General features: G+C 55.2%; 4 protein-coding genes across 4 annotated transcripts; 3 read left to right on the top strand and 1 right to left on the bottom strand.

Moving 5' to 3' along the window:
* The first annotated feature begins 73 nt into the window (after positions 1 to 73).
* GGS23DRAFT_563685 (dienelactone hydrolase) lies at positions 74 to 1,569 on the top strand. The gene is made up of 6 exons (XM_051516099.1): positions 74 to 261; positions 333 to 375; positions 439 to 479; positions 590 to 741; positions 803 to 928; positions 998 to 1,569. The coding sequence occupies exons 1-6, from the start codon at positions 198 to 200 to the stop codon at positions 1,421 to 1,423; spliced, it is 852 nt and encodes a 283-aa protein (XP_051372995.1). The 5' UTR covers positions 74 to 197; the 3' UTR covers positions 1,424 to 1,569.
* A 1,731-nt stretch (positions 1,570 to 3,300) lies between these two features.
* GGS23DRAFT_563679 (heat shock protein 70 family) lies at positions 3,301 to 5,780 on the top strand. The gene is made up of 2 exons (XM_051516098.1): positions 3,301 to 3,596; positions 3,658 to 5,780. Exons 1-2 carry the CDS (start codon positions 3,529 to 3,531, stop codon positions 5,549 to 5,551), a joined length of 1,962 nt encoding a protein of 653 aa, XP_051372994.1. The 5' UTR covers positions 3,301 to 3,528; the 3' UTR covers positions 5,552 to 5,780.
* GGS23DRAFT_491936 (uncharacterized protein) lies at positions 5,701 to 7,566 on the bottom strand. The gene is made up of 2 exons (XM_051514405.1): positions 7,125 to 7,566; positions 5,701 to 7,039 (listed from the first exon to the last, which is right to left on the bottom strand). Exon 2 carries the CDS (start codon positions 6,834 to 6,836, stop codon positions 6,003 to 6,005), a length of 834 nt encoding a protein of 277 aa, XP_051372993.1. The 5' UTR covers positions 6,837 to 7,039; positions 7,125 to 7,566; the 3' UTR covers positions 5,701 to 6,002.
* A 464-nt stretch (positions 7,567 to 8,030) lies between these two features.
* Positions 8,031 to 10,801, top strand: GGS23DRAFT_563677 (RNA12 protein-domain-containing protein). The gene has a single exon (XM_051516097.1). The coding sequence runs from the start codon at positions 8,212 to 8,214 to the stop codon at positions 10,465 to 10,467; it is 2,256 nt and encodes a 751-aa protein (XP_051372992.1). The 5' UTR covers positions 8,031 to 8,211; the 3' UTR covers positions 10,468 to 10,801.
* Positions 10,802 to 11,282: the final 481 nt, after the last annotated feature.

Genomic DNA, 11,282 nt, shown 5'->3' with positions numbered 1-11,282 from the left:
ACCCGCTTGCTCTCCGGAATAGGATGGTTCCATTAGCCGACGCGGGGCATCAGGTAGGCAAAAGTGATACCTATAAGAATCAGGCCACATGCGGGGGTTCCCAAATGCTCCCAAATGCTTCCAATCCAAGGAGAGCCCGCACTTCCTACACCTAAACCCAACTTCAGCCAGGCGAGGGAAATAGACATTCGATCAAGATGCTGATCAACGAGAGCTATACCGACTTCCAAACCACGGTGGATGGGAAGGAGACGACGCTGAGTGAGCGAGAGAATGCCACAACGGGCAATAGAAGACCCTAGAGCTCCTGGGCCGCTAACAACGTTGGGCAGGAATCTTCCTCTTCCATCCCACCATCCCGCAATACCCTGAAGCGTATGGCCTTAATCGCCGCCCTATACGAGGCACCTAGCGGCAAGGTTACTGATAAGTTGGCAGTCGATTCCCCGGCGTTGTTCTATTCAGCGAGATCTATCAAGGTTAGCTAGCATCACATCCATCTCGCTCGCCTCTCGATTGCCCCGTCGGCCGGACCGGTTGGTGGTCGTGGAGGGCGATCGTGAAGCATCTGCGACTGACGCACTCGCAGTGACGGGCCCGGTAGAGCGATTCGCGCGTCAGATCGCAGGACAAGGCTACGTCGTCGCAGCGCCGTCCTCGTATCATGACTTTGTTGGACCGGAAGCGCTGCCCTACGACGTGCCGGGCACGGATTTAGGAAACGAATTGAAGATCAAGAAGGTAAAGGCTGCCTACACGCCCCCTCCACGCAGTAACCCGGCTAACGAAGATGGTGTGGCAGACTCTCCAGTCGTATGATGTGGATTCGGCCCAGGCCGTCGAATACCTGCTTAGCCTTCCGACCTGCACAGGACGAGTAGGCGTCACTGGAATGTGCCTGGGAGGCCACCTCGCCCTGCGAGCTAGCGTACGAGATATCCATCCTCCCAGATTTACCTGCTCACCTGCATCTAACCCCGACTGACCCGTCTCGCAGCTGAACCCGCGGGTCAGCGCTAGCGTCGCCTACTTCGGGACGGACATCCACTCCCGCACGCTGGGGCCTCATAACGGGCCCGATCTATCGGTGCAGGGCGCGGAGGGCAGCAACCACACGATCGACAGGCTCGGGGAGATCAAGGGAGAGGTGGCTATGATCTTTGGCATCAAGGATACGCACGTCTCGGACGAGGGCCGCGACCTGATCAGGCAGAAGCTAAGGAGTGCCGGCACCGTGTTCAGTTTCTACGAGTTCGCGTGGTCGCAGCACGCCTTCATCCGCGACGAGCAGAGCAAGGGGCGGTACGATCCGGCCATCACCAAGATCTGCTTCGAGATCTTGCTCGAGCTCTTTGGCCGCGTGCTCAAGACGGATCTGGGCCCGAAGGACACCAACCCCCAGAAGATCGAGCATGTGTGCTGAAGATAGATAAAACCTTAGTAAACCGAGTTAAGCGGGCTGAATCTACTAGGTAGGTACTCATAAGCACGCGGTCCCCCGAGGAGCTTGAGCTGAACTGCGTTGGCGCTCTGCCTCTGACCGGGTCCACAATAGATACCTATACCTAGGTCGTGTGCGTGACGCAGAACTGGCACGTGAATGACCTGATACCGTAACATTACTTGCTCTTTGTCGTGTCTCGCTTCGCTACGAGCTGCTCAGATGCGACTGGGCTCAGTACCTCCTACACGCCATCGGTCGAGAACGGCCCGTTTGGAAAGGGGGGGATTTGTCTGTCGACCAGAGATTTCGTTAGATACCTACGTGTAGGTACCTGGGTATCCATGTAGCAGGCACTAAACCCTCCTCGCTAGTGGATTCCACCGAGTTCGACACATCTGGTTACGGGAGGTATAGACCTCTCCTGCCTTGAGAGGTAGGTACACTATGCAGCTTGCAGTTAGGTACATCAGCTACCGAGACACCGAATAATCGGTCGCTTTCGGGTCCATCCAGAAACCCACAGGGAGCTTTTCGAGCACAGATACACAGCTACCTAAATAGGCCTACGATATTAGATACCAGTGTCTGAATCTGCCGTTTTCTCTCCCTCTGTATTTTTCTAGCCACTTCTACTTTACATCTGAGGCTGACTGACGAGTTTCCTCGATAGAGGAATGGAACCTTCGAGCGCGATACCTGAGGTATGCCTCCTTACCTAGATAGGTAGTACCATGTACTCGTTACCTGCCTTCTCCGAATTGTCGATAGCTATGAGTTAAGGTGTTTAAGATGGAAATTCTACTCAAGGGTGTCGATTTTAACGCCCCTATCTACAGCTTGTTCGTAAGCCTAACTGCTTTAAAGATCTTGGAAATATAACGTTATCGCTGCTTACCTGCCTTTGTGGTGGAATGGAAGTACCAGGGTTTCCTCGGGTTCTTTGCTGCCTAGGTACTGGTCTTGCTGTTAGCCTCATCACCATACCCCTGTAGGGCCTTGCATGATATTCTGGCCGTGTGTGGGTAAGGCATGCTCTGGACGCAGATTCGTAAATATTCCAGGGCACACAGGGCTGACTGACGGTTGCCTTAGGGACGTGATCCGCTTTGATAAACGGACGAGCACCTATGAGTATATGCTTGCAGGAGGAGGCACTGTGTATCTACCTAAGGTATCTGCCTATTATTCTCGTGCTTGCTTGTAGGTACTCGAAGGTGTGGTACTTCGTTTAGTAGTGATATTTCTAAGGGGACAAGCGGAGGAGTTGCGAGGAGGGGAGGGATGAACGAACGCACAGGAGAGGAAGAGAAATCAATTACCTAATTTGTTTCCCTCGAGTTCGGTGGGTCTTGTTGGCCGTTTTTGGCCCGGACGACGACTGGGTAGTGATGTCAGGAATTCATGCGTAGAACGGGGTCGATTTCGATAGAGGTACTTGAGATTTGCATACCCAATGTGTGTGCGTGCAGTGTGAACATGGCGGGGTAGGTACCTAACCTACTTCAAGGGTGCAGCAGGGCAAGTAGGTACAAGACGTGCAACTTTGCGCCTTATGTTCGAGGAGCTCCCGAGACTCAGCAACTGTTCATTTTGCGGGGGTTTTTTTTTTCTTCCCCTCCCTCTTTCTGGCGAAAGTACCAGGTACAAGGGCGCCTAGCTAAGGTGACTGCCACTTTCGTTTGGATCCTTCTTCCGAATTCGTGAGACAGCGAGCACTTTCTGTCGCAGAGTTAGGCGGAAAGTACCAGAACCGAGTACCTCTTTCCAGCAATTCGAGAAGCTTCCCTGGCCCCACTGCAGCTCCCACATCGATTCTATAAACTCCAGCTCAGCTCCCAAAGCCCTCCCGTCTTCCCATCTCAGACATCAACACCTTTTTTTCCTGCTTCTTATCCTTCTACCGTCTTCAGCAAAGGACGCACATTCGTCTCGATTCCCGCTCCCTTTGGGTATCAGAAATTCCTACGTTTTTCCAAGCCCTGTACACGACCTTTTTTTTTCATCCATTCACCTCCAGCATATACCTATCTCACTACCCCACATCTCCATCATCCTGACCCAGCCAGGTCTCTACCACATCCAACATGGTTGCTGCAGTCGGAATTGACTTAGGCACGACCTACTCGTGTGTCGGCGTCTTCCGTGATGACCGGTAAGGGTGCCCCCCTTCTCTAATCGTCCCGTTGATGGCTTATAATACTAACTGGCGCCAGAATCGAGATCATCGCCAATGACCAGGGAAACCGGACCACCCCGTCCTTCGTGGCCTTCACGGACACGGAGCGTCTGATCGGCGATGCGGCCAAGAACCAGGTGGCCATGAACCCCCACAACACCGTGTTCGACGCCAAGCGTTTGATCGGTCGTAAATTCTCCGATCCTGAGGTCCAGGCGGACATGAAGCATTTCCCCTTCAAGGTTGTCGACAAGGGTGGCAAGCCGATCGTCGAGGTAGAGTACAAGGGTGAGCAGAAGCAGTTCACCCCCGAGGAGATTTCCTCCATGGTCCTCATCAAGATGCGGGAGACTGCCGAATCTTACCTTGGCGGCAACGTCACCAATGCTGTCATTACCGTCCCCGCTTACTTTAACGATTCTCAACGACAAGCTACCAAAGACGCCGGTCTTATTGCTGGCCTCAACGTTCTGCGGATCATCAACGAGCCCACCGCTGCCGCCATTGCTTATGGTCTCGACAAGAAGGCCGAGGGCGAGCGCAACGTCCTCATCTTCGATCTTGGTGGTGGCACCTTTGATGTTTCTCTCCTGACCATCGAGGAGGGTATCTTCGAGGTGAAGTCCACAGCTGGTGATACTCACTTGGGTGGTGAGGACTTCGATAACCGCCTAGTCAACCACTTTGTCAATGAGTTTAAGCGAAAGCACAAGAAGGATCTCTCCACCAACGCCCGCGCCTTGCGACGCCTCCGAACGGCTTGCGAGCGCGCCAAGCGCACGCTTTCCTCATCTGCTCAGACCTCGATCGAGATCGACTCTCTCTTCGAGGGTATTGACTTCTACACTTCCATCACCCGTGCTCGTTTCGAGGAGCTTTGCCAGGATCTCTTCCGATCCACCATTCAGCCCGTCGACCGCGTCCTGTCCGACGCCAAGATCGACAAGGCTCAGGTCCACGAGATCGTCCTCGTCGGCGGATCTACCCGTATCCCCCGCGTGCAGAAGCTCATTACCGACTACTTTAACGGAAAGGAGCCCAACAAGTCGATCAATCCCGACGAGGCTGTGGCCTACGGCGCTGCCGTCCAGGCTGCCATCCTGTCTGGCGACACCAGCTCCAAGTCAACCAACGAGATCCTCCTTCTCGATGTCGCTCCGCTGTCACTCGGTATCGAGACTGCCGGTGGTATGATGACGAAGCTTATCCCTCGTAATACCACTATCCCTACCAAGAAGTCGGAGGTCTTCTCAACCTTCTCCGATAACCAACCCGGCGTGCTTATCCAAGTCTACGAGGGCGAGCGCCAGCGCACCAAGGACAACAACTTGATGGGCAAGTTCGAGCTTACCGGTATTCCTCCGGCTCCTCGCGGTGTTCCTCAGATCGAGGTCACCTTCGACCTTGATGCCAACGGTATCATGAACGTCTCCGCTGTTGAGAAGGGCACCGGAAAGTCCAACAAGATTGTCATCACCAACGATAAGGGCCGTCTTTCCAAGGAAGACATTGAGCGCATGCTTTCGGAGGCTGAGAAGTACAAGGAGGAGGACGAGGCCGAGGGCCGCCGTATTAGTGCCAAGAACGGTCTTGAGTCTTACGCCTACTCGCTCCGAAACACTCTGTCCGACTCCAAGGTGGACGAGAAGCTCGATCCCGCCGACAAGGAGAAGCTGAAGGCAGAGATTGACAAGATCGTCTCCTGGCTGGATGAGAACCAGCAGGCCACCCGTGAAGAGTATGAGGAGAAGCAGAAGGAGCTCGAGGGCATCGCCAACCCCATCATGATGAAGTTCTACGGCTCTGGCGGAGCCGGCGGTGTGCCTGGTATGCCTGGCGCTGGCGGCCCCGGCGGTCCCGGCGGCTTCCCTGGCGCTGGCGGTCCCGGTGCTCACACGGATGACGGCCCCACCGTCGAGGAGGTGGACTAAACGGCTCCCTCTCCCATCGTTTCCCCCCATTTTTCCGGCGTTTTTTTTTCCTCGGGTGTTTTTTTCATGACACCCTCAGTGGCGGGTTCGGACATCATGGGCTTACTCTAGATTTTCACTGGTAATGACGATACAGGGAAAAGTTGCGGTTTTATGACTTGCATGGGATGTATTCTAGGCAGGAATCACCCTAGGACGAAGCAATGAATTAATTCAGAAAAGACGCATAGGCTCGTATTGCAACATGTGATACGTATCGTGACATTGCTTATAACGAAGGGAATATCTGATTCGACGACATTTGGTGATGTAACCTTTGACTATCAACCTTGTCGTAACGTATGAGCAATGAGTTCATTGTGTATACCTAATTGAAACCACCACTTCAAGTTACTGTTATAAATCTTTTTCCGGCGCGCTCGGCGGGGAGGGATCGGCCGACACGGAAAGGTTAAACAGCTTCGGCCTCGGCATCCAACCTCAAGGCCTCACGAATCCTACGACGGCGCTCAATCTCGAGACGACGCCACTCCTCGTCGTCGACGTCGGGCGTCTCGATGGGTTCGCGGAAGGCCTCACCGACGGGCAGACGCTCGGAGCGGGGTTCCCAGACGTCGGCGCTGCTGGGGCGACCTGGGGCGTAGTACTTGTCGTAATTGCGGCGGCGGTAGTGGTCGCGGATGGCGCGCTCGCGGGTGGGGCCGGAGTAGGCGCGGGTGCGCATGCAGAACCAGAAGTCGTCCCAGTGCTCGGAGCAGGAGCGGGCGGTGCCGTAGCGGTAGACCGAGGTCCACTGGCCGCCAATCGAGTTGCAGTGAAAGGCGGCGTCGAAGGCCTGGCGGCAGGACATGGTGGTCGGCAGGAGGGACTCGCCGACGGGGTCGAGGCTGCCAGGCCCGGGGGCGGAGGCGCCGGTGGAGGAGACGGAGGAAGCGGAGAAGCGAGAGGAGTAAGGGGGCGGCGAGTCCTGTGTGGACGAGCTCCAGAGGGACCAGGGCGACGAGGAGGACGACGAGGTGTTGGAAGACGCCGTCGATGGCGTGGGCGTCGTCGTCGCAGGTTCAGGAGCGGATTCGGGAGAGGGCTTGCTGCCGCTGCCGCTGCCGCCCAGCTCGGCCTGGAGCTGAGCGATGAATTTGGCGATTTCGGGGTCGGAATATTCAGATTCGGCTGCTGGCTTCGCTGGAGGAGGGGCAGTCGGCGCCGGCTTCTCGGCCGCGGCGCGGGAATTGGAACCGGGATTGGGGCCGTCCGAGGACGACGGCGACGACCACAGCCAACCCATCTTGGCCCGGCCGCTCTGGTTCTGGGAGGAGGGGTAGTGGGAAGCGGAGATTCGCTGGGGAGGCGGCTACGAGGTGCTGATACCGCCGCTTCCGATAGGTACGTCGAGCTCGCTGGGTAGAAGGCTAAATAAAGCCGAGGAAAAGAGGGCGGCAGAACAGGCAGAGAGCGAGGAGGGCAGGGCACGTGGGGACCGGCCTCAAGCTGTCGAGTCAGTCAACAGATCGCGTGCGGGGAGAGGGGGGGGGGTTGGCGCGCGGGGCGCTCCAATAACCGTCTACATACCTACCTACTCAGAGTATCCGCTTTGCTGTGCCAGGTCTCGTGACGGCTTGCCCTTCTGACCAATGGGAAGGTCGCGGGCTCCGGCGGCACGATCGAGACGCCTTACGATCGAGACGCCTTTCGCAGGACATGGGGTTGAGGATTGATATACAGACGGGAGTCGAAGAATCGAATATTTCTATCCGACGATGACCAACGAATAAACCGAGTATGACATAAGGGCCTTTTCGCCGGAAAGCGCCCCGGTTGTCGAATATGAAACCCCTCCTACGGTTAGGTTAGGTGCCTACTAACCTGTATCTAGGCGGTACACATACCTACCTATACCTAACCCTATAGGTCTAGGTAGGTAGATAGCCCTAGCGGGTGTTAACGGGTGTAAGGTGGAGAGAGATAGGTGCCTTAGGTACCTACCCACCAACTCTGATATCAGATAACCCTAGGTACCATAGCGTAGGTAATTCTTGGGACCAGCTGGCGATGACCTCATTGGCGTGGATCGGACTTTCAGAGTTGGGCTAGCCGAGCACCACCGCATATGCACATAACCACCGCATAACACAAACACAACGCAAATGTGCCTGGGGATGCTAAGGTCGATAAATTTCCGGCATCTTCCTTGCTGCTGCCGCAGTCGCCCATCGCCTACTGCTCTTCTTACTCCTCCCCCATACCTACCTACCTAACTACGCAGTACGCCAGGCCAGCATGGGGAAGGCCGCCGTCTCCTCTGCATCATGATCCTGAGACGTTCAGGCTTCGGGCCGAGGAACCTGCCCGGCCTTATACCTCCGAGGGCGTTCATCCGCTCCGCCCTCGCCCCACGTTGCCGGCTGCGCTGGGCATCAAGAGCTTGGGCGACCACAGCTGCCAGCCGAGAGAAGACTGGTCATATCGACGCCGCCCCCAACGAATCCATTCTCTGGATTGACAGTATGAAGACCAAATTTCTCTGTCCCAATTATGCCTACCATAGCCTACCATAGCCTGAGCTAGCTAGCTAACGGGAATTAACAGACCTCTTCCCCCTCAGGCTGTCTAGCCTGCTGCGCGCGCCATGGAAGGCCCCGGACCAGGACCTGTCCCAGCTTATGAAACGATTCGAGAACTCGACTCCAGGCAGTTTAGATCCCATCAATATGGTCAGGCGCGCTGTTCCCGATACTGCCCCAGCCAAGGTCACAGAAATCTTGCCTCGCCTCAAAGACGGCGGCGCCTTTGTCAAATTCAACCACCCGGCCGACGTGCCCGCCCAGGAGATAGAGGAAATCGTAATAAAATCTCTCCAGGAAAAGCCTGTGAGGCCCCTATTCAGCCCCCTGAGAGGGGTCCAGGCGGGATTGGTCAAGGGCATCCCCTGGCTTGAAGATCTGCACAGGTTTCCCGACGACCGACTGCGTGTCGAGTTTGTCCCAAAGGATCCCGGTGGCGAGGCGGTTGAGCTATCCCAGGAGACCCTCTACAGTTTATTTCGTCGATACGGAAAGATCGCCGAGATTACTTCGCAGCCGTGGGATTCCAAGGTTGTTCCCAAGTTTGCCTACGTCGACTTCGCGTCCGTGAGGGACTCCATTATGGCGCGGAACTGTCTGCATGGTTTTGTCGTGCCCGAAGAACTCGGCGGTGGGAAGCTAGGGACTAGACTTCGAATGTCCTACGAGGAACGAGCAAAGTCTCACCCGACTTGGGGGTGGATATCTAGCCACCCCAGAATCGTCATTCCCGTCATAGTGGCATTAATAACCGGCTTCACTGTCATAATATTTGACCCCATCCGGTCATTCTCCATCAAGGCCTATGTCACAGGCAAGTTCCGCCTCAGCAATAGTAGGTTGTATCGGTGGCTGCGAAAAAGAACATCGCATATCTTGTCTTTTAGACGTGAGAAAGCCGACCAGGCGGGACTAAACGCGATATGGACTCATCGGAAGGACCTGATCAACCAGATCCAGAAATGGCTCATGGAAACCAGCGAAACTTTTATCGTCATCCAAGGCCCTCGCGGCTCTGGCAAGAAGGAACTGGTGCTGGAGCAGGCCCTCAAGGGGAGGGACAACGTCCTCGTCCTTGACTGCAAGCCTGTAGCCGAAGCGAGGGGCGAGGCGGCAACGATCAAGCGGATGGCATTTGCTGTCGGCTACCGACCTATCTTCTCATATGCTAATAGCATCAGCAGTATGGTCGATCTTGCTCTCCAGAGTACTACCGGTGTTAAGGCAGGCTTCTCGGAAACCTTGGAATCCCAGCTGCAAAAGATACTCCAGACGACAGCCGGTGCTCTTACCGAGATTGGCATCTCGAGTCGCCAAAAGGACGACTCCGACGCATCCCTGCCTGTGGATGCCTATCTTGAGGCCCATCCCGAGAAACGACCTGTGGTTGTCATAGATAACTTTCTTCATAAAAGCAGCGGCAATGCTATTGTCTACGACAAGATCGCCGAATGGGCCGCAGCCTTAGTCCAGTCTAATATCGCCCACGTCATCTTTCTCACCGACGATTCATCCTACTCCAAGTCTCTATCCAAGTCCTTGCCTGATCGAGTTTTTCGCCAAGCCGCACTTGGAGACCTTTCCCCCGACGTCGCTAAGCGCTTTATCCTAAGCCACCTCGGTAGCGGTGAGGCAGAAGACGGTTCTGGCGAACCTCGGGGGAAGGGGCCACGACCAGGGGGTCGCGTTGATCTGACAGGGCTTGATGACTGCATCGGCACGCTCGGTGGCCGCTTGAATGATCTCGAGTTCCTCGCACGCCGTCTTGCAGCTGGACAGAGTCCCAAGCAAGCTGTCGACGAGATTACAGAACAGTCGGCATCCGAAATTCTCAAGATGTTCCTCCTTCCGGGGAAAACCGCGGGCAACGGCGAGCACCGATGGTCGGTGGAACAAGCCTGGCATCTGGTTAAGGCGTTGGCCTCGAGCGAGAGCCTGCGTTACAACGAGGTGTTGCTGCACGATACCTTCGCGTCGTCCACTACCTACCCTGACGGCGAATCGGCACTCGAAGGGCTAGCTAACGCGGAGCTTATTACCGTCAACTCGGTCAATGGCCGCCCTTCTAGCGTCACCGTCGGGAAGCCCGTATACGCGGCCGCGTTCCGGCTGCTGTTGGGCGATGCCGTGCTCGCAGCCAGGCTAGACCTTGCGGTTCTCGCTGAGTTGGCTAAGGGCGAAGCTAAGAAAATCGATAAGGCCGAGGCCGAACTCGCATTGCTGGCAACCCTTCCGAAGCAGGTGGCAAGCCGCGTCTCTTATCTTCGCTCTAAGCTCGAAGGCGCGCAGAACAAGGTCGAAGAGTATGAGAAGGAGATTGCGAGGTTAAAGAAGGTGCTTGCTAGCGAGTACTAGTTGGCAGATACGTGTAATCGGGACAAGCTTCACTCAGCTCGACAAGGACTGGGTGGAATACCTTTGGAGTGAGGAATTGGGGAGGGAGAGGGTGTAGATAAAATCAAAAAGGGGGAAAGGGGGAAAGGGGGAACTAAAAAAGAGTGGTAAAGAAACGAGATTAGGGAGAGGGTTTACATATGGAGGGTTGTTGATTTGCGCACCCTCCTCCAAATAAACTGATACCCGTATATTAGCAGTTGGACGGATTCTACGAGCGTAATTACCAGATACCCAACTCACATTTTAAATGCTTAGCTCGCTCCTCATATAAAATATAAGGAATCGACTCTCGTACGCATCAGCCGAGTAGGTATCGCCTAGTGGAGACGTATAGGAGACATGAACGGAACTGGGTTGAGAGAAGGATAATAGCGTTCACGTTAACTTATCCTTTAAAAAAAAGGGAAAACTTGGTTTTCGACTCGGAGTAGAGGAACAGGGGAAAGGCAAGAGGAAGATTGTCTCCTTTTCTTTCTTTCTTTGGGTGTGAGGTTCGACATTACACATCCAACCCTCGCCCAGCGCATATAGACACCACTCAGCAGCGGATTTTGCTAGGACCAGCCAACCGGCTTACCAGCCAGCGAGGGGAGCTATGTTGGGAAGGTATCTGACAGGGCTTGGGGTACATATATCCATCGATGGCGCGAGAAAAGGGGGAAAAAAAAAACAAGAAGCCCTCTTCTTTCCTAGGACAGACACAAAGACATCTCGCGCCTCCTGAGCAGTAGTAGTTATGTACACACGCGACCTCACGCGATGAACAACCCGCC

Source organism: Durotheca rogersii (assembly GCF_024521655.1).
Source record: "Durotheca rogersii strain YMJ 92031201 chromosome Unknown GGS23scaffold_7, whole genome shotgun sequence".
In the NCBI taxonomy this organism is placed as follows: Eukaryota; Fungi; Ascomycota; class Sordariomycetes; order Xylariales; family Xylariaceae; genus Durotheca; species Durotheca rogersii.
Note: the sequence above shows the minus strand (reverse complement) of the source record. Positions and strands in the feature narration are given on the sequence as shown.

Excerpts from the sequence above, each read along its gene's own strand:
- GGS23DRAFT_563685 (XM_051516099.1), top strand. The coding sequence starts at position 198 with ATGCTGATCAACGAGAGCTATACCGACTTCCAAACCACGGTGGATGGG. Across the intron at positions 376-438 it reads ATCCCGCAATACCCTGAAGC|TCGATTCCCCGGCGTTGTTC; the intron begins GTATGGCCTTAA and ends ATAAGTTGGCAG. Across the intron at positions 742-802 it reads ACGAATTGAAGATCAAGAAG|ACTCTCCAGTCGTATGATGT; the intron begins GTAAAGGCTGCC and ends ATGGTGTGGCAG.
- GGS23DRAFT_563679 (XM_051516098.1), top strand. The coding sequence starts at position 3,529 with ATGGTTGCTGCAGTCGGAATTGACTTAGGCACGACCTACTCGTGTGTC. Across the intron at positions 3,597-3,657 it reads GGCGTCTTCCGTGATGACCG|AATCGAGATCATCGCCAATG; the intron begins GTAAGGGTGCCC and ends AACTGGCGCCAG.
- GGS23DRAFT_491936 (XM_051514405.1), bottom strand. The coding sequence starts at position 6,836 with ATGGGTTGGCTGTGGTCGTCGCCGTCGTCCTCGGACGGCCCCAATCCC.
- GGS23DRAFT_563677 (XM_051516097.1), top strand. The coding sequence starts at position 8,212 with ATGAAACGATTCGAGAACTCGACTCCAGGCAGTTTAGATCCCATCAAT.